Source organism: Notothenia rossii (assembly GCF_949606895.1).
Source record: "Notothenia rossii genome assembly, chromosome: 5".
Lineage (NCBI taxonomy): Eukaryota > Metazoa > Chordata > Actinopteri > Perciformes > Nototheniidae > Notothenia > Notothenia rossii.
This window is the reverse complement of record NC_136903.1, coordinates 51485064-51504182: the sequence shown is the minus strand read 5'-3', so window position 1 is coordinate 51504182 and position 19119 is coordinate 51485064. Positions and strand designations below refer to the sequence as shown.

Here is a 19119-nt window from a genome sequence, read left to right as displayed (position 1 = left end):
CCTGTCATTTTGCAGGATATAATTTAACATGGAACCTCTCCCAGGGGCAAATACAGTGCCAGGTGTCAGACTATTTAAACAATGTTTACCCAGGATTCCGACACCTTCCCTGGCTTGTAAAATGCGGTGATGCGCCCTGGAGGTATCAGACTATTTTAAACAACTTTTCCCCGCCTTTCAAACACTTGTTCCTGGCTTATAGCCTGTCATTTTGCAGGATATAATTTAACATGGAACCTCTCCTGGAAATGGACATACTCTGCGCATTTCCAGGAGAGGTTCCATGTTAAATTATATCCTGCAAAATGACAGGCAACACCTCTCTTCCAGACGTTTAAAAACACTTTTCCGACTATTTTAAACAACTTTTCCCCGCCTTTCAAACACTTGTTCCTGGCTTATAGCCTGTCATTTTGCAGGATATAATTTAACATGGAACCTCTCCTGGAAATGGACATACTCTGCGCATTTCCAGGAGAGGTTCCATGTTAAATTATATCCTGCAAAATGACAGGCAACAACTCTCTTCCAGACGTTTAAAAACACTTTTCCGACTATTTTAAACAACTTTTCCCCGCCTTTCAAACACTTGTTCCTGGCTTATAGCCTGTCATTTTGCAGGATATAATTTAACATGGAACCTCTCCTGGAAATGGACATACTCTGCGCATTTCCAGGAGAGGTTCCATGTTAAATTATATCCTACAAAATGACAGGCAACAACTCTCTTCCAGACGTTTAAAAACACTTTTCCGACTATTTTAAACAACTTTTCCCCGCCTTTCAAACACTTGTTCCTGGCTTATAGCCTGTCATTTTGCAGGATATAATTTAACATGGAATCTCTCCTGGAAATGGACATATTCTGTGCATTTCCAGGAGAGGTTACATGTTAAATGATATCCTGCAAAATGACAGGCTACAACTCTCTTCCAGACGTTTAAAAACACTTTCCCCGACCATTTAAACATTATTTATGGCTTGTAAAGTGCGGTGATGAGCCCTGACAGTATCAGACTATTTAAAGGGTTACCAGGAGCATGAGAATATCCTCCACAGAAGGGGTGGTGGTGCCGTGAATAAGGCCGAATATGGATACCGATGTGCGGACGGTAAAGCACCGCAAAATCCACCCCCTTTAGGTTAACCAGGGGCATGGAGTTCTGTAGGGTGTGAACATCTGGGTTTAGTCCGTGGGGGAGTGCTTAAGTCCGGGAGTCCGGGGACTCACGGTGTGCAAGGTTATGGAGGTGCCCATGTCAGGGACACATGCTGGAGGTCTGTGGTCCGTCCTTTGGGGGTCTTGGAGGGGCCACAGAGAGGAGATTTCCCCGGTCTCTGTCCTGGATGAGTGAAATAAACAGAGTCTCCATGTCAGGGACACATGCTGGAGGTCTCTCTCCCGAGAGTGGACGTCCATTGCCTGTAAATTGGTCTAACATTAGGTCTGTCACTTTGGCTAACCGCACCACTGTCTGTCGTCTCCCGCAAGTGGACATCCATTGTCACTTTGGCTAACCGCACCACTGTCTGTCGTCTCCCGCAAGTGGACATCCATTGCCCCTAAATAGGGTCAGGGCCAGTCAACAGGACATTGTTGATGGAGACGCCATCTTCTTGTGCGCTGGAATCAAACACCACCCTTATTTGGTTGGGTTTTTGAGGGTGGTAGACGCCGAAGGTTGGCAAGTACCAACACTCCTCATTTTCCATGAGAGGGGGTGCTGGCTCTGCATGGTCATCCTCAAAAACCTTTCCCATGAAGGCTATGAACTGATCTTTCATCACAGGTTTCTTGTTGACGGTTTGAATCAGTGAGTTGAGACGATTGAGCGCTTGCCTGCGGTTGTTTGGGAGCCGTCTACGTGGCACCTTGAACGGCAGTGGAGCAACCCAGTCGTTCTTCTCATCCCTGTACACCTCTGAATCCATGATCTTTAAAAAAGCAGCATCCTGGATGGATAAGGCAAGCTTGTTGTCGTTTTCGGTTGTTTCGAACACATGTTGACCCATGTTATGCTCCGTTACTTTATCCATGTTGGCTTTGTGTGTGCTGATGAGGCTATCTCGTCGCTCCCCGCCGTAGCACAATCTCTCTTTCAGGTCTATGGAACTGTCGCAGGGTGTCAAGTAGGAAGGTCGTCCATTCTCCAACACTTGAGTCTTGTAGGTGTTGATGCTTGGTTTGTGGGCATTACCGAGGCACACTTCCCCAACCACAACCCAGCCCAAATCCAGCCGTTGAGCGAAGGGAGCACTGTGAGGTCCGTTGACCTGCTCTCTCACTTTATGCACTCTTATAATGTCTCTCCCTAACAAGAGGAGAATTTGGGCGTCCGGATCCAACTCCGGGATGTGACCTGCTACGGCTTTCAGATGGGGGTAGAAGAGAGCTGCTTTAGGGGTTGGTATCTCTGACCTATTGGTTGGAATTTGATTGCACTCAATCAGTGATGGTAAGGTGAGGGAAGCCCTCCGTACACTGGCTCAATCTGGAAACCTTCGGCTTTTCTGCCAGACATGTCGATGACTCCAGCGCATGTCCTTAGTGAGTATCGAGTTGAGTGACTCTTGACATTAAACAGCTCAAATAATTCTGGCCTTGCTAAAGAGCGGTTGCTCTGGTCGTCTAGCACGGCGTAAGTGTTTATTGCTTTGTCTCGTTGCCCTTGGGGAAACACATAAACCAGACATATTTTAGAGCAGGACATAGCAGGCTGTCCTTCTCCACAAATATCTGTGCACTTTGAGGTGACAGTAGGTGCAGGGTCGCACATAAGCTCTTTTCCCTCCTCGCTTTGCTCTGGTGCTGGGGTTGGAGCTATAGATGCCTGATGTGCTGGACCTGGATGCATGGCCGCGATATGCCGATCACTTTCACACTCGGTGCATTTCCAAGCAACTTTACAATCCCTGGCCATGTGGAATGTTGATGCACAACACCTGTAGCAAATCCTGTTTTCATGGAGAAAACTTTTCCTTTCATCTAGTGTTTTTGCTCTGAATCCACGGCACTTCCTTAATGGATGTGGTTTGTGATGGATAGGACAGCTCTTTGCTGGATCCTCATCTTGCTCTGGAGTGTTGTTTTTGTCATGTTCAACGTCGATGGAAATGTCTGTCTTGTGGACTGTAATTGGAAGTTTCCCTTGTTGATAAAGTGGTTTATCTTTTGCAGGAGGGTTGCTATTGCTGAAGAGAGCGAAGCTTGGGTCGTTCCTGGTGCGTGCTTCGTGGCAGATAACATCAACAAAGAAGGAGAACGGGGGAAAGAGGCAGTGATGTTCCTCCTTGAACTTGGAGCCTTTGGAAATCCATTTCTCCTGTAGTGCATATGGAAGTTTCTCTACAATGGGACCAATCCTGCGAGCAGTGTCTAGGAAGGCCAACCCAGGCAGATATCCATCCTCCTTTGCTGACTGAAACTCCATGAGAAGGTCTCTAAGCTCTCTGAGTTTTATATAGTCTTTGCTGGAGATCTTGGGAAACATGTCCAATTTCTTGGAAAGAGCATTTTCAATTACTTCTGGTGCAGCATAACACTCCATGAATCTTTCCCATGCTTTTCTCAGTGCCGCCTCAGGATTGCTAACATGCACTTGACGGATTCTCTTGACGTGGTGGGACGATTCATTCCCTAGCCATTTTGTCAGAAGATCTAATTCCTCACTGGCTGAAAGGTCGAGGCCTCTGATAGCGTTGAGGAAGGAAGACTGCCATGCCCTAAAGCTTACAGGTTGGTCTTCAAACTGGTTGAGAACTGTGTTCACCAGCTCCCGACGTGCTAAGTACTTTACAAAGTCTGTTACATCAGGTTTTTTTGCTGGGGCGGCTGACTTAGTGTAATATTGAGGAAAATAGGGTTGAGCTGAAGGGTTGGTATTTTGCATATGTGGCTTTGTATATGGACGGTCTTCATTCTGATGGCAGAATTCTGAAAATGGTTTGGAGGCTGTAGGGTCGAAAGGCATGGAATGCTCAGATTTGAAGGCATGCTGGGCAGAAGGTTTGATTTTAAACCTATCATATGCGATCCCCCATGTAATTAGGTTGTCGTCATGTTGTATGGTGAACTGTTCAGGGACTTCGTGAGATGGGGTCATATGTAGCTCATTCTGTTGTTGTACGTATGCACCTGTGCGGTCTTCCATCTCTCTTTGGCTGCTTTTGCTGCGAGGTGGTTTATGCTGCTCTTCCGCTGCTTCCAATACGTCTGCCTGAGCACTGGCAGCAGCTGCCTCTCTCTGGAGAGCCAAAGATTCCAATTGAACCTCCAACCTCGCCTTTTCCAGAGCTGTCTGGGCCTCTCTTTCTGCTAGCTCTAGTTTCAGCTTAGCGTCCCTGTCTGCGAATGACGCATGTACACGTGCTGCCTCTGCTTTAGCACGGGCATTTGTTGCTGCACTGGTTGAGGTTGAAGATGTTCGGGCGCTGCTTGTGACATCAGACATCTTATCACTCTCTTTAGCTGACATGGCGCAGTTTTTATGTGGTGTGATTTCATCCGTTGCAATCGTAGATGCTTTACCATCTGATTACTTGCTTTTTTACTGTACTGTACTCCTGATGACGTTTCTAATCAAAAGTAGGCAGCCAGCCAAACTCCCAAATAATGGACACGAGAGTCAGGATATAGAGTTAAGCTCCAGCTTTACTATAGACTCAATGAACATGCCGTTACAGCAAAGGAGTAAAACAAACATATAGTTTTAAACAACAAATAATTACTCACAAGCAATGCGTACGATGAGCCAAATCAAAGGATTGCACTGGATAGAGAACACCATGTGGCACTGCAGGGCTCTCACATATAACTGAACATGTGGTCTGATATACTTTTAAATACTGGTTTACGGTGCAGTACCACGTTTCAACATAGGAGGTGCTAAACAACACAAAACACAAGATAAGCTGCCTGGAGGGCAGAACATAGAACATGTTGCAAAACACACAATAGCCAGCATGTGTAGTTCTGGGGACGGGGTGGGGGAGGGGTGGACGGGGTGGACCCATTCAAATCCAGTTTTGGACAGTCTGCCCCAAGGCCGTATCCAGGATTTCCTAAGTACCGAGGTCCAAACATGTTAGGGATTTCGGGGGACACCCCCCGAGATTTTTCGGATTTTCATGATCTAGTTAGGTGCTTTTTAAGTCCTGTGGGGGGTCACACATTGGATAATATATTGATTTCAAACCATGTCAGCATAAATTATTTGAAATTATTGAAAGTGTAATACATAAAAATCAGCTGATTGTTGCTATTAATGATCAGGACATGCAGAAGAGGCTAAAATTATCACAAATAATTGTGAACATTCATTTTCCATGTCTCTCTCCTTTCCATAACCTGCAGCCTCTCCTCCATCTTCTTTAGTCTCTCTGTCTTCTTCCTGTTCCTTACTCTCTCTGTCCTCTACTCTTTCTCTTTGTTCAATCTCTCCCTCGTTGTTCACTTTTTGCTCCTCCTCACTTGTCGCTCCTGCCAGTGAATTAAAAGCAGTTCAGCAATTTAGTTCATTTCACTTGTTTGTTTGCATTCTTTTTGTCATTTAAATCTGTTTTGTTTGATTCTCAAAAGAGAACAAAGATGTAAGCAAATTGTGTTTTATACAATTGTATGTTATTATGACATCATAACTGCAATAGATGTATGCTGTTTTACAATTATGCCTATTGTAAATTAAGACTATTGTTATACATATATATATATATATATATATATATATATATAAATAGATGGGGTTATTAAGCCTACATTCTTTTTGTGTTACTGTACCTGCAGTTCCTCTCTGACTTCCATCACTTTCCCTCTCTCTCTTTCTCTCGCCCTGTCCTGTCTCTTCCTTACCAAAGCTGAACTTCAGCTGACGTAGTCTTTTCATTATATATGAGTCTGTGTAAAAAGAAAACAATACAATGTTATATCTTCAATGTTTTACTCAAATTGAAATTAAAGAAAAGCATTACAACGTTTGTTAAAAGGTAATCCTTCTGACATTGGATGAATGTAATTAACTTGAGCTCTCTAACTAGTTTATTCACGCAATTTAAACCAAAGTATAGCCTATAGCTGCAATATAAGTTAGCGTGCATGTTGTTGGACATCCACTGACTAACGTAGAGCGTTCACACAGGATCTGCTGGTCCTATGATGTCCTGATGAACAGAAACAAAGCAGCCCCCTGGACTCAGATCTCTAGATACTTCATCACTCCTTCGCTGCTCCGGTACAAGTCCGGGGTGCGGTGGTTTGTTGATGTATGTCGTCTTCTTCTGTTTGCTTTAATCGAGGCTACGTAGTTATGCAGCGCCCCCATCAGCAATAAATGGAAGTACTACAAAGAACCCCGTTAAGTGCAATTATTTCACAAGTTCTGTATACACAGCTCGAAAAATATTACCGAGGTCCGGACCTCGGTGACCTCAATGGTAGATACGGCCCTGGTTCCATCCCATTTCAAGTGCTGTTCGACGCTCGGCGTAACCCTCGGAGCACACTCTCCAATCACAGAGCTTGAGGACTATCACAGGGGTTGTCGAGCGAAGCGGAGAGAATACTTACTTCCTGGTGTAATATTCTCTAAAACAAATGAGCTGCTCCGACCCTCGGTCCTGACGGACTCCAACTTGTGTTTATTAATCAAACAAATAAATAAACACAAGGATAATTATGTGTTATTGTTGAGTAAATGGAGAATTGCACAGGGGAAAATAATGTATCTATGCCAAAATTTTAGATGCGGATTTTGTTAAACTAATATGTTTGCGCTGTGGACCAACACTATACATTGACGGGGAAGGGGGTAGCAATAAAGATAACACCATTAAACAGTTACACAACATAACAGAAATAATATCGATAACAGGGTCCATAGCAACCACCTTGGTAACAATGAAAATGTTGTATAGACACAATTTCCTGAAGTAATCTTCGTAATAACTAGCAAACTAAAGATCATGTACATCCACTGCACACATAATCTGAAATAACGACTCATATTTCTCGCATCAAATGACATCAAAATGCATTTTAATGGCCAAACTAACCTTAAAATAGGTATTTTCCACCGAGAATAAAACGAATGTCGGCCATGTTTTTTTTTCTTCTGCAGGGAGAAATTTGAAGATCACGTGACATAGACGCCAGCCATTGGAATGAAAGGTGAATAAAAACGTAGGGATCTTACCAGGGCCGTTTCTAGCTTTTTGGAGGCTCTATGCAAGATGCTGTTTGCGGGCCCTAGTTTTGACAGTTTTTAACTACAATGGGGGGAATTCCGAAGCCTTTAAGATGATCTGTGGAGATGCATCAATCTGTTACACTTTAATATGAAAACAGGCTAATTTCACGAAAACCAAGCAATAGAAAATTTAAAAAATGATAATAAAAAGGTAAACAATAAGGCTCCTCTATGTCAATAAATGCAAGAGATGCGGCATTTTCTAAACAATGTTCAGCCCAACGATGATTTGGACTTTATTACCCCAAAAACCCAAGCCACAGCTTTGCTATCATTGCAGTTTAGTCGTGTTTATATCCTACATTGGATTTGTAAGCATATAATGCTTCACCGAACACACAGTGGTCACTGGTCATTAGGGAAAAATAACAAATAAATAACAAAATATATAAAATATATTTTAAGATCATGGTTAATCATCTGATTCGTATGTACATTGCTGTTTTAGTCTGTGTTCTTTTAATCAGTGTCTACAGTGTGTGCCAATTGAGCTGTTTAGAGCCATGTGGGACCAAACCCGATCATGCCCCTCCCTCTCCCTGTCTAAGTGAACGGTGACTATAAAAACTACACTGCGCATGCTCAGAGTATTGTCCTATTTAATGTGTTTGGCAAAAAAATAATGACCATAGGGGCATAGAGCTTCCATCCCCACCATACGTCATCTCACATAATTCAGAACTGATTGGCTGTAAGTATGTGTGCCGCGAAAAGTGTGGTGTGTGAAGAGGAGAGAGAGACGCATTCTAAAACCAGGACGTAAGCTGCGCATGGCTTCCCTTCACAAAAAAGCAATGATATTTCTCCATGGGATTTTAGAAAATAGCTCAAAATAAGATCTGTGGGAAACGTACCTGTTAGATAAATGCACGTTTTGTTCAGCCGGATAATATCCACATGTCTACCCTACTTTTATAATTTTATAATCATAAATCTATCGATTAGATTTATGATAGACTTTTGAAACTACAAGAAGATAAGGAGGACTTTTACAAAAAAGTAATAGAGATTTTTGTCCAGAAGGATAGGCAAATGGACTTCATCTTCAAGTCAAGGTAAGACCGCAATTTTATTGAAAATGGGATCTTACTAAGAGAGAACAATTCAATATTTATTTTTTTGGTATCCTTTTGGTGAACTGTCTGTTTAAAATTAATCGGAGCATCAGACAAAAAAAGCTTTTGAAAATAATATTATATTTTGATTTAGGTAAAAATATAATATTTGTAAACCTGAAGAGTCAGTGCCAGAGCCTCACCAGCCATGAACTTCACTGCCGAAGCTTATATATAGACATCTACGTTTTTTGTGCCCCACCACTTTTGTACATATAAAAACGCCACTGCGAACACAGGAGGGGGCTTGGCTGTCTACAAATAAAGACGGCTCATTTTAATTCTCCCCAAATATATAGAGGCTGAACCTGAACTTTGAATCCTCTGCTCCCATCATAATCTTGGCGATCTTGTTAAAATTGTGAATGCAGAATTAAAAATACTATGTAGCTGGTTTGCAGTTAATAAATTATCCCTTAATGTGGCCAAAACAAATTACATGTTATTCAATACAAAGTCTGAGAGTAGAAATGACTGCATTATACGGATTTGCAATACAGAGATAGAAAAAGTTGGTGCATGTACATTTTTAGGACTGCTTGTTGACGAAAAACTCAATTGGAAGCACCATATAAATTATGTACAGACTAAACTGTCAAAAACAATAGGTATTTTGTATCATGTAAAATGAATCTCTGGTAAACAGGCATAGAGATAACGACATCACAAGACAAACCGACACCAGACAAAGGGAGAGAAGGACTAAATATACACATTAGGCAATGGGGCACAGGTGGACACAATCAGGGGTGGGAAAAACAATCACTCTAGCAGGTGCCACACGGACAGGAAGTGCCGACACCTGGAGAGAGAGAGTAGAGTAATTAACATCAAAAGACAGATATACAAAACATTAAACAGAACAGCTAACAGGACACTATCGCTAAAACCTTACAGTACCTCCACTTTTACGGACGACTCCAGAAATAAATAACAAAATATATAAAATATATTTTAAGATCATGGTTAATCATCTGATTCGTATGTACATTGCTGTTTTAGTCTGTGTTCTTTTAATCAGTGTCTACAGTGTGTGCCAATTGAGCTGTTTAGAGCCATGTGGGACCAAACCCGATCATGCCCCTCCCTCTCCCTGTCTAAGTGAACGGTGACTATAAAAACTACACTGCGCATGCTCAGAGTATTGTCCTATTTAATGTGTGTGGCAAAAAAATAATGACCATAGGGGCATAGAGCTTCCATCCCCACCATACGTCATCTCACATAATTCAGAACTGATTGGCTGTAAGTATGTGTGCCGCGAAAAGTGTGGTGTGTGAAGAGGAGAGAGAGACGCATTCTAAAACCAGGACGTAAGCTGCGCATGGCTTCCCTTCACAAAAAAGCAATGATATTTCTCCATGGGATTTTAGAAAATAGCTCAAAATAAGATCTGTGGGAAACGTACCTGTTAGATAAATGCACGTTTTGTTCAGCCGGATAATATCCACATGTCTACCCTACTTTTATAATTTTATAATCATAAATCTATCGATTAGATTTATGATAGACTTTTGAAACTACAAGAAGATAAGGAGGACTTTTACAAAAAAGTAATAGAGATTTTTGTCCAGAAGGATAGGCAAATGGACTTCATCTTCAAGTCAAGGTAAGACCGCAATTTTATTGAAAATGGGATCTTACTAAGAGAGAACAATTCAATATTTATTTTTTTGGTATCCTTTTGGTGAACTGTCTGTTTAAAATTAATCGGAGCATCAGACAAAAAAAGCTTTTGAAAATAATATTATATTTTGATTTAGGTAAAAATATAATATTTGTAAACCTGAAGAGTCAGTGCCAGAGCCTCACCAGCCATGAACTTCACTGCCGAAGCTTATATATAGACATCTACGTTTTTTGTGCCCCACCACTTTTGTACATATAAAAACGCCACTGCGAACACAGGAGGGGGCTTGGCTGTCTACAAATAAAGACGGCTCATTTTAATTCTCCCCAAATATATAGAGGCTGAACCTGAACTTTGAATCCTCTGCTCCCATCATAATCTTGGCGATCTTGTTAAAATTGTGAATGCAGAATTAAAAATACTATGTAGCTGGTTTGCAGTTAATAAATTATCCCTTAATGTGGCCAAAACAAATTACATGTTATTCAATACAAAGTCTGAGAGTAGAAATGACTGCATTATACGGATTTGCAATACAGAGATAGAAAAAGTTGGTGCATGTACATTTTTAGGACTGCTTGTTGACGAAAAACTCAATTGGAAGCACCATATAAATTATGTACAGACTAAACTGTCAAAAACAATAGGTATTTTGTATCATGTAAAATGAATCTCTGGTAAACAGGCATAGAGATAACGACATCACAAGACAAACCGACACCAGACAAAGGGAGAGAAGGACTAAATATACACATTAGGCAATGGGGCACAGGTGGACACAATCAGGGGTGGGAAAAACAATCACTCTAGCAGGTGCCACACGGACAGGAAGTGCCGACACCTGGAGAGAGAGAGTAGAGTAATTAACATCAAAAGACAGATATACAAAACATTAAACAGAACAGCTAACAGGACACTATCGCTAAAACCTTACAGTACCTCCACTTTTACGGACGACTCCAGACGTCCCTGAAGCCTGAGACCGTAGTCTGTCGACAATAAAGCTGCCCGGGATCCAGCATCTTTCCTCTGGTCCAAACCCTACCCAGTCAACCAGGAACTGTCTCCCTCTACCCCGCTTTCTTTCTGACGGTATTTTTTTCACTGTATAGATGATACCTCCGTCGATGACCCGGGGGGGTGGAAGTGGTGTGGGGGGGGAACCAGTCTGCTCTCTACAACTGGTTTCAGCTTGCTGACATGGAACGTGGGGTGGACCTTGAGGGACTTTGGGAGACATAGGCGAACAGCAACAGGGTTAATAACTTTTGAAATGAGAAATGGACCAACGAACCGGGGAGCCAGTTTCCTGGAGGCGACGTGAAGAGGAAGATCCTTGGTGGACAACCACACTCGTTGACCGACCTTGTATTTAGGAGATGGACGTCGTTTTCGGTCAGCCAAACTTTTCATGCAGGTCGCACTTCTCTGCAACATCTGGCGAACTCCCTTCCATACCCGGCGACAGCGGAAGAACCAAAGCATGTGCTGATGGTACAATAACTTCCTGCTCGAGCTCCGGGAACAATGGAGGCTGGTATCCATGGACACATTGGAAAGGAGAGATTCCGGTGGCTGATGTGGGTAAGGTATTGTGTGCATACTCAACCCAAATCAGATGTTTGCTCCAGGTGGTAGGTTTCTGGGACACCAGACATCTCAAACAGGTCTCCATTTCTTGATTCATCTTCTCCGCTTGGCCGTTTGACTGGGGATGGTATCCGGACGTCAGGCTCACAGTGGCTTGGATCAGGCGACAAAACTCTCTCCAAAAACCTGAAACGAATTGTGGGCCTCGGTCTGAAACGACATCGCTTGGGAAACCATGGATACGAAAAACATGGGACAACATGCCCTGTGCTGTTTCTCTGGCAGTAGGCAATTTGGACATGGGGATGAGATGTACCATCTTGGAAAAACTATCAATGACTGTGAGTACTGTGGTGTAACCTGCCGAAGGTGGAAATCCTGTCACAAAGTCCAACGCAATGTGCGACCATGGTCTGTTGGGAATGGGCAGAGGTTGGAGAAGACCAGCCGCAGCTTGACGAGAAGTCTTGTTCCTACAGATGTAGCACTGAATTTCGGACTCCAGCTTACAGCTTCCTGCCTACGGCCTGCCAAAGACCAGTATAGAGGAATGTTAAGCCCTCCCACTATTTTCCAAGAGGGCGTTGCCAGATTTTCCATTTCAGGTTTTAACCAGGAGATGGCGCTTCATTCACAAATACAGAAAGACAAGTTTCATGGACTTTCAGTTGTGTTTTGAAGAGCATTTGAACAGATCAATATTGTAGATCAACTAAAGTATATCTAATATTGTAATTCAATAATATATAGTCTTTATATATTAAATAATCATAATTATAATGTAAATGTTTACATTACACTTCTTTATTTGTTATGCTCATACTTTAACCTTTACAATCGTTTGCTTTAATATGCAGTATATTTTTGTGTTTGCTTCCTCCTGCTCCCTTTCGGACACATACTGTATGATTTATTATTATTATTAATATGAAGATATTATTAAGATAAGATAAGATGTTACTTTATTGATTGAACATTTTAGTTTAGAATGTGCTGTCCCACGGTAATTCAGAAGGCTCACAGGTCACATTCCGACCATTATTTAAAACAATAGGTGCTTTCACACCGTCTACAGTTTGATTTGTATAGAGGGAACTCTGTCAGTTTTCGAATTACCCATTTGCTTTCGGGGAGCCCTATTTTTCAGAGCACATCCTGCTACAAAATATGTCACACGCACGCTCTGTTGAATGGCGCAGCAGCGCGGATGCGATCAATTGCTATAAAAACACTCTTCTACTAATACAGACGGTGTCCCTATGCCGGCGGATGTGGCCGTTGTTGAAGCCTCTTCAGGCTCCGGATCGGCAGGCCTCTCCCTCGGTGTGGAGCTGTCAAACTCGACCCTAACGCCGCTTACAGCCGGCCAACTAAAAGTTGTTTTCCGTTCACGTTGTCATTTTTAGACTCCTTTTCTTTGCTTGTGAATCCAAAAGCTGTGACACTTGGCTGTTTTCGTTTTGCCATATTGTTTTATTACACTGCCAGAGTTAAAAAAATATCAATATGAACATTTCAAATACCGCGCCGGCATCACCGCCATAACCATAGCAACGTAAGTAAGAATGCAGCGCCGCTGGCAACACCCAGACATATTCACAAATATAAAACAAATATTCAGAAACTGTAATGAACAATAACTATTATGTATTTCAAGAACTGTTATTTACAGAAACTCAACATTTCTAATCTGTGTGACACAAATATGCACGATTGTTTTGGGCTTCCCCTATTTATCTCAAAGTCAGCCATCAAGGGAGCTCCCTCCCTCTTCGGGGGAGCCAAGCTCCCCCTAGCTCCCCCCCATTTCGAACAGTGTCTGTGGCTGAATGGCCAACGATTAGGTGCGGCGCATTTATCATAGGTGATCAGAGCTAACTGCCTGCCGTCAGATTTCATTTAAAAAACAGATCTGATTTTAAGACTATTTCTGCGCTCATAAAGAATGATAAGAATAACAATAATGCGTATAGCTTGGTTTCACTTGACGTCACACCGCTGCGTTCCTTTGGCGCGAAATTCCATTGGAGGTCAGGAAGTAATTTTCTACAGAGGATCTAGCTGTTGTTACCATTGGGAAAATGCCAGTGTGTTGTGTAGTATACGGTTGTTCCAATCGATCCGGCCGAGAGAAAAACAAGAGGTTTTACCGAGTGCCGAAGGTTGTCTTCCATAAAGCTGAGCAATTTAAGAAGCTAACCGAAGAACGCCGGAAAAAATGGCTTTCAAACCTACATCTGCGGTCGGGAGGAGCAGAGTCGTCTAATGCACGTGTCTGCAGCGACCACTTCATCAGAGGTATTAGCTAACTTGGTTTTTGTGGCTTTGTTTATGTATTATTGGGTTGTGGTTAAATGCTTATTTACTTAGTAATACTGATCATGTTTAAGTTACCTGTAGTCTAATATGGACTTTGTTGGGACTTTTTAGGGTGCCCTAGCGCTTTGGGTGACGTTGAGTCGGTAGACTGGGCTCCCACTGTTAGCCTCGGTTACCACACAACAAGTAAGCCCAGATCAGAGGCATCTCTTCGACGAGAGCAGAGGATGGAGCTCAAGGAAGACCAACAAAGACAATCAGAATGTGCAGAGGCTTTGTTGGATCTTCTGCAGACAACCGAGAGCCCAGAACCGACGCAGCCCCCGTCTGACAGCCCACAACCAGAGGACACCAGTGAGATATTATATGACCAACAAGGTAAATTAACCACCAGCATTATTATTAAATATTACAAATGCGATTGTCAGAAAATCAATGCAAACTTTGAATTAGGTTTAGGTTTAGAAAATAGAGTACTAACTTGAGAATCTGCAATAATTGGAACAGAGAACTTGCATGTCTGTAAAAAGGTTATCAAAAAGATAACTTCACAACAATTCACATTCATATTTGACTATTTTAAATAACTAATTATGCTTGCTACTGCTATATTGTATGCAGATGCAGGATGCCAGACTGATTTAACGATGGAGGACATCAAGAGGATGGAGGATGTTCTGAGACAGAACACAACAGAGCTGGGAGATCTTCGGACAAAGGCACTGGACACAAAGTTCAACCAGGAGTCCTTTGAGAACAACGAAGAGAAGACAAAGTTTTACACCGGGCTCCCCAACTTCTTAGTTTTACTTCAGGTTTTTCAACTGTGCGAGCCCTACATCACCTGTGGCCCTATGTCTGTGCTCCAAATTTGAACAGTTCATTTTAGTTTTTGCTGAGGCTGAATCTCCCTCTGAAAGATTTGGCTTTCAGGTTCAACATCTCTTTCTCCACTGCTTCTAGAATTTGGCATAAGTTAATTGACATACTTCATGAGAGTACAGAATTTATAATTGAGTGGCCAGAGCGACATGTACTTCAAGCTACAATGCCAATGGGATTCAGACAGGCATTTGGATGTAGAGTTGCTGTGATTGTTGACTGTTTTGAAGTTTTTATTGAGAGGCCCTCTAATTTACTAGCTAGAGCACAAACATGGTCCAACTACAAGCTTCACCATACTGTTACATTTCTGATTGGTGTTGCTCCCCAAGGCTATGTCACTTACATATCTTGTGCCTGGGGAGGAAGAGTTAGTGATAAACAGATCACAATACAGAGTGGGCTGCTAAAAAACCTGTTACCTGGAGATATTGTCCTAGCAGACCATGGGTTCGATATTGGCGATAGTGTGGGATTTTACTGTGCTTCACTAAAGATGCCTGCATTCACCAGGGGGAAAAGTCAGCTGTCAGCATACGAGGTGGAAGAGACAAGAAAAATAGCTAATGTGCGTATTCATGTCGAAAGAGTCATAGGATTAGTCAGAAGAAAATATCAGATTCTGCAAAGCAGGGCTGTGCCCATAGAGCACATGCTAACAAAACCATGTGAGGCACTAGCATTAATTGACAAGATTGGGGTTATTTGCTGTGCCTTGTCTAATCTGTCAGTCGTCCCATTGGAGTAAAGTCATGGAGCTGTAGTCTTGTAAATAAGAAACCATGTATTATTCAGTATCATTTAATCTTTTCAGTAAACATCTTGTTGTGTGTTTTAAATTGTGCAGCCCTACTCATTATACAACTTTCATCTACATTCAGGCTTAATTCATTCAACAATATTCTAGAGATGACAATTGGTCTGGTGACGCTCCCATGTATGGCCATTGAGGGTTATTGTAAATGTAAATAAGAAACCATGTATTATTCAGTCTTCTTAGTATCATTTAATCTTTTCAGTAAACATATTTTTTACAATAGCAATACATCACACAGCCCTACTTCCTCTAGTGAGTGTGGTCAGTGAATATGAAGGTGCTGTAATGCAGGTTAAAGAGCTGCCACTGTGCAAATAATAATGCAACAAGGAGAGAACCACAACTTCTGCTCACAACAAAGTCTTCTGTCACCATGGGGCAGCCAATCAGATCCAAGGAGCAGATGAATGGTTCAGAGGTTTTTGGATCTATTCCGGCGAGGCTCGATGTAGTATGGCCCAAACCTGATGAGAGCATGACATATTTACCATTTATGCAGGTATTTGTGCCTACTGTAAGCTGCTTAAATGTGGACATGGGTCTATATTAAGTTCAGTGCACTCACCTCTTCTCGTACAACAGGTTGGACAACATGCTCATGAAGGTCTTGGGATTAATCTGGCGACCCTCCTTCAGCTCGTACAGGTTCAGTCTGAATTTAAGCCTCTGGGATCTACACACAAGGCAAGGACGTCCATCAATCCTCAGATATTTACATTGAATTCAGTCATCACAAATTTAACTTATTTCAAAGCTATGGATAGCAAAAAATAACGTTTTCTCCCCTATTTATTAGAATGAATAGTAATACTATTCAACTACAACACTTTTAATGTTGTTATAAACATTATAGGTGTAGTATTGTACTTGACACTCCAGGCTTTCTCTAAATGAGAAGTCTTACTTAGTCTAGATCTGAGAGTTGTAGCTTTATAGAGTTGTAAATCAATCCTTTCATCATAGTACCCTGGTGTTCACAACTGTTTAGCCACTTTGAGAGAACAAGGTAGAGGTCTACACACTCACACTGTCTGAACATCAGTGGCCAGTCCTGCCAGCCCAATATACAGCTTATCTCCCATGGGGAAGATCTTCTGGAAGTATATGGTGACCATCTGAGCCTGGATGCCAAACCTCCGATCCGCTGCTATCGCCACACAGTTCTTCCCTCGCATGGCCATGACAGCCCCTCCGTTATAGGACATAATAGACTGGATGAAGAAGGAGAAACGTAAGAAGAGTTAAGTTAGTCAGAGCTTAAACCATTGATAGATCAAACAACTGATTAAAGAGACAAATCAAACTATTTAAACATAAAGCTAATTTTTAAGCACATTCATTGAAATTAAAATTAAGTTTAAGTTGAGGCCCTTCTATACAGCATAACATGTAAAGAATATCCTAAGAATATGTATTATTTGCAACATGCAATTAAGATACTGAATAATGTTGTCCTCAAAATAAATGACTGAAATCTATGTATTTCATTTAAGGACCAAAAACATGACTCAGGGTTATTTCCAACCACCCAAATGTGTAAACATGGAGCATAACGTTCATCTAAAATCATTTCAACGATCAAAAGAAATAAAAGTAAGATAAAACAAAAAGTGTAGTTGTAGAACATTATTATTGAACCAAAGTCTTTATTATCCCGCGTTATACATGTTTAAATGTAATGATGTATAGTGAAACCTCGTTGCTGGGTTGTTGAAGTTGTTGCAGTTGTCTGCTGTCAGTGGACTCACATTAACAAATTGCTGACTAGCTTAGGAGGTTGAAGCTTTAGCTAACCAAACTAGCAATGTCTAATTAACCAAACGTTAGATGATGTTGACCCAAACGCAACATCAGCCCTTTAAGTGAACCGGATTTATTGAATCATAATGCAATTAAAGTGAATTCGGGGAGTGATTGTAACAGTTAAGTTAGCCTACAAGACACAACGTTAGCTCGTGTGAAGCTAGGTAAGCTAAGTATGTAGCATTGCAGCTATGCCCCGGCTACCATCACAATGAAATGTTTTGTATAATTAACTACAACATTGAATATATTGAAACGTTTAGAGTTGTGAGATTGAAGTTACTTGCAACCCCAAACTTAAAATATGTTTTCATTGAATATTTGCTAAGTTTAAGCAGGATGGAGAAGTTTATAAGCTAGCTGGCTACCAACATTAGCCTAGCCATCTCTTGTAACTGTTACCCTTAAATACTAGTTACATTTGAACATTTACCTAAAAACCCATTGGCATGTGATCTAATGTCTGGTGCTCTTACCATTGTGAGTGTGTTGTGATTTTTTCACGATATCTGCGGCGTGCAGGTTCATTTAATTGTTTGACATAGTCGGTGTCCTCCATGATTCCTGCGTTGATGAATGATTGCGTTTTCACTTCCTGACCTCCACTTGAATTTCGCGCGTCATAGAAGTCACGTGACTGAAACCAAGCTATTGAACTGGTTTCATTAATTAGTGAGTTTATTTAAGGTAATTAGGTACAGTAGAAGGCCTTTTTTATCAGTAACGAATTTAGCAGTTGAACATAAAAGTCAACTAACTGAGGGTCACTTGCAATGACAGTGTTGTGTCTAACTGTAAGCTTGTCACTCAGAGTAACCTACCGTTAATTTAGCTGCTGGAGAAGAAAGATCAAGGGGAGAGGGGGGGAGAGAGCTGTGGTTGATGGGCCATTAGTTGTGTAAATACACAGCTGAGAGCTGCCGTTTCATTCAGACTGTTTAAAAAACTGTAACAACGGACTATTTTTCTTAGCGGATGCATGTCAATTTAAATCAATACATACAACTATTTTTTAAATCAATAAAACCATTTTCTAAATCCATAAAAGCATTTCAATTAATATTGGGAGTCATGTCGTTACTTTGTTGAGAATTTGGCCGTGTAATAAGCGGGATAATTTGCAGCGACTTGTTCCTTATGGGGAAAATAACACCCGTCATGTGTGTGTAGAGGTGTGTGGTTAAAACACTTTCATGAAGTGAAGGAATTTCCTTCTATAAAACAGCTGTGGGCAGCAGTGAGTGTCACGGACATGAATTCATAGATCAAGGCAGACTGGTGCACACACTCTCCTGTCCTGCCAGGCAACACGCCCATTCTAAGCGGTGTCCCTCACTCCTCACATCCCAAGCATCCCCACAAGTGTATTATGTTGTTACATCGTTTCAGATGTTATGTTTCAGTTGTGCTCTGTCTATGTTCAGTGATGCAAACTTGTCACCTTTCGGCGAAATTCGCCGTTTTGAATCCAAAATAAGTCGTTTGTGTGATTCATGTAGATCTGCAATACAAATATTTTTGGGGTACGGGGGGGGCTGGGACCCGGAGTAATCTGCGGCCGTGAGCTGTTATGTGCCATCATGACACGCATGGTGTTCTTTTTTTATATATTATAATGAAGTACGAGCTGTGTGCTCGAGTCTTCCTGCCTGTCGGCTCTGCTCATGGATGTATAATAAGCAGTGTTGGGTGTAACGCGTTACAAAAGTAACGGAGTTACAG

General features: G+C 41.7%; 2 protein-coding genes across 2 annotated transcripts; one reads left to right on the top strand and one right to left on the bottom strand.

The window, feature by feature from the left end:
* The first annotated feature begins 13688 nt into the window (after positions 1 to 13688).
* LOC307041559 (uncharacterized protein) lies at positions 13689 to 15829 on the top strand. Its single transcript, XM_079685026.1, has 3 exons — positions 13689 to 13874; positions 14007 to 14273; positions 14517 to 15829. Exons 2-3 carry the CDS (start codon positions 14123 to 14125, stop codon positions 14768 to 14770), a joined length of 405 nt encoding a protein of 134 aa, XP_079541152.1. The 5' UTR covers positions 13689 to 13874; positions 14007 to 14122; the 3' UTR covers positions 14771 to 15829.
* Positions 15830 to 15887: 58 nt separating this feature from the next.
* On the bottom strand, positions 15888 to 18044 carry LOC307041560 (proteasome subunit beta type-3-like). The gene is made up of 4 exons (XM_079685027.1): positions 17874 to 18044; positions 16621 to 16805; positions 16160 to 16267; positions 15888 to 16058 (listed from the first exon to the last, which is right to left on the bottom strand). The coding sequence occupies exons 1-4, from the start codon at positions 17874 to 17876 to the stop codon at positions 16007 to 16009; spliced, it is 348 nt and encodes a 115-aa protein (XP_079541153.1). The 5' UTR covers positions 17877 to 18044; the 3' UTR covers positions 15888 to 16006.
* Positions 18045 to 19119: the final 1075 nt, after the last annotated feature.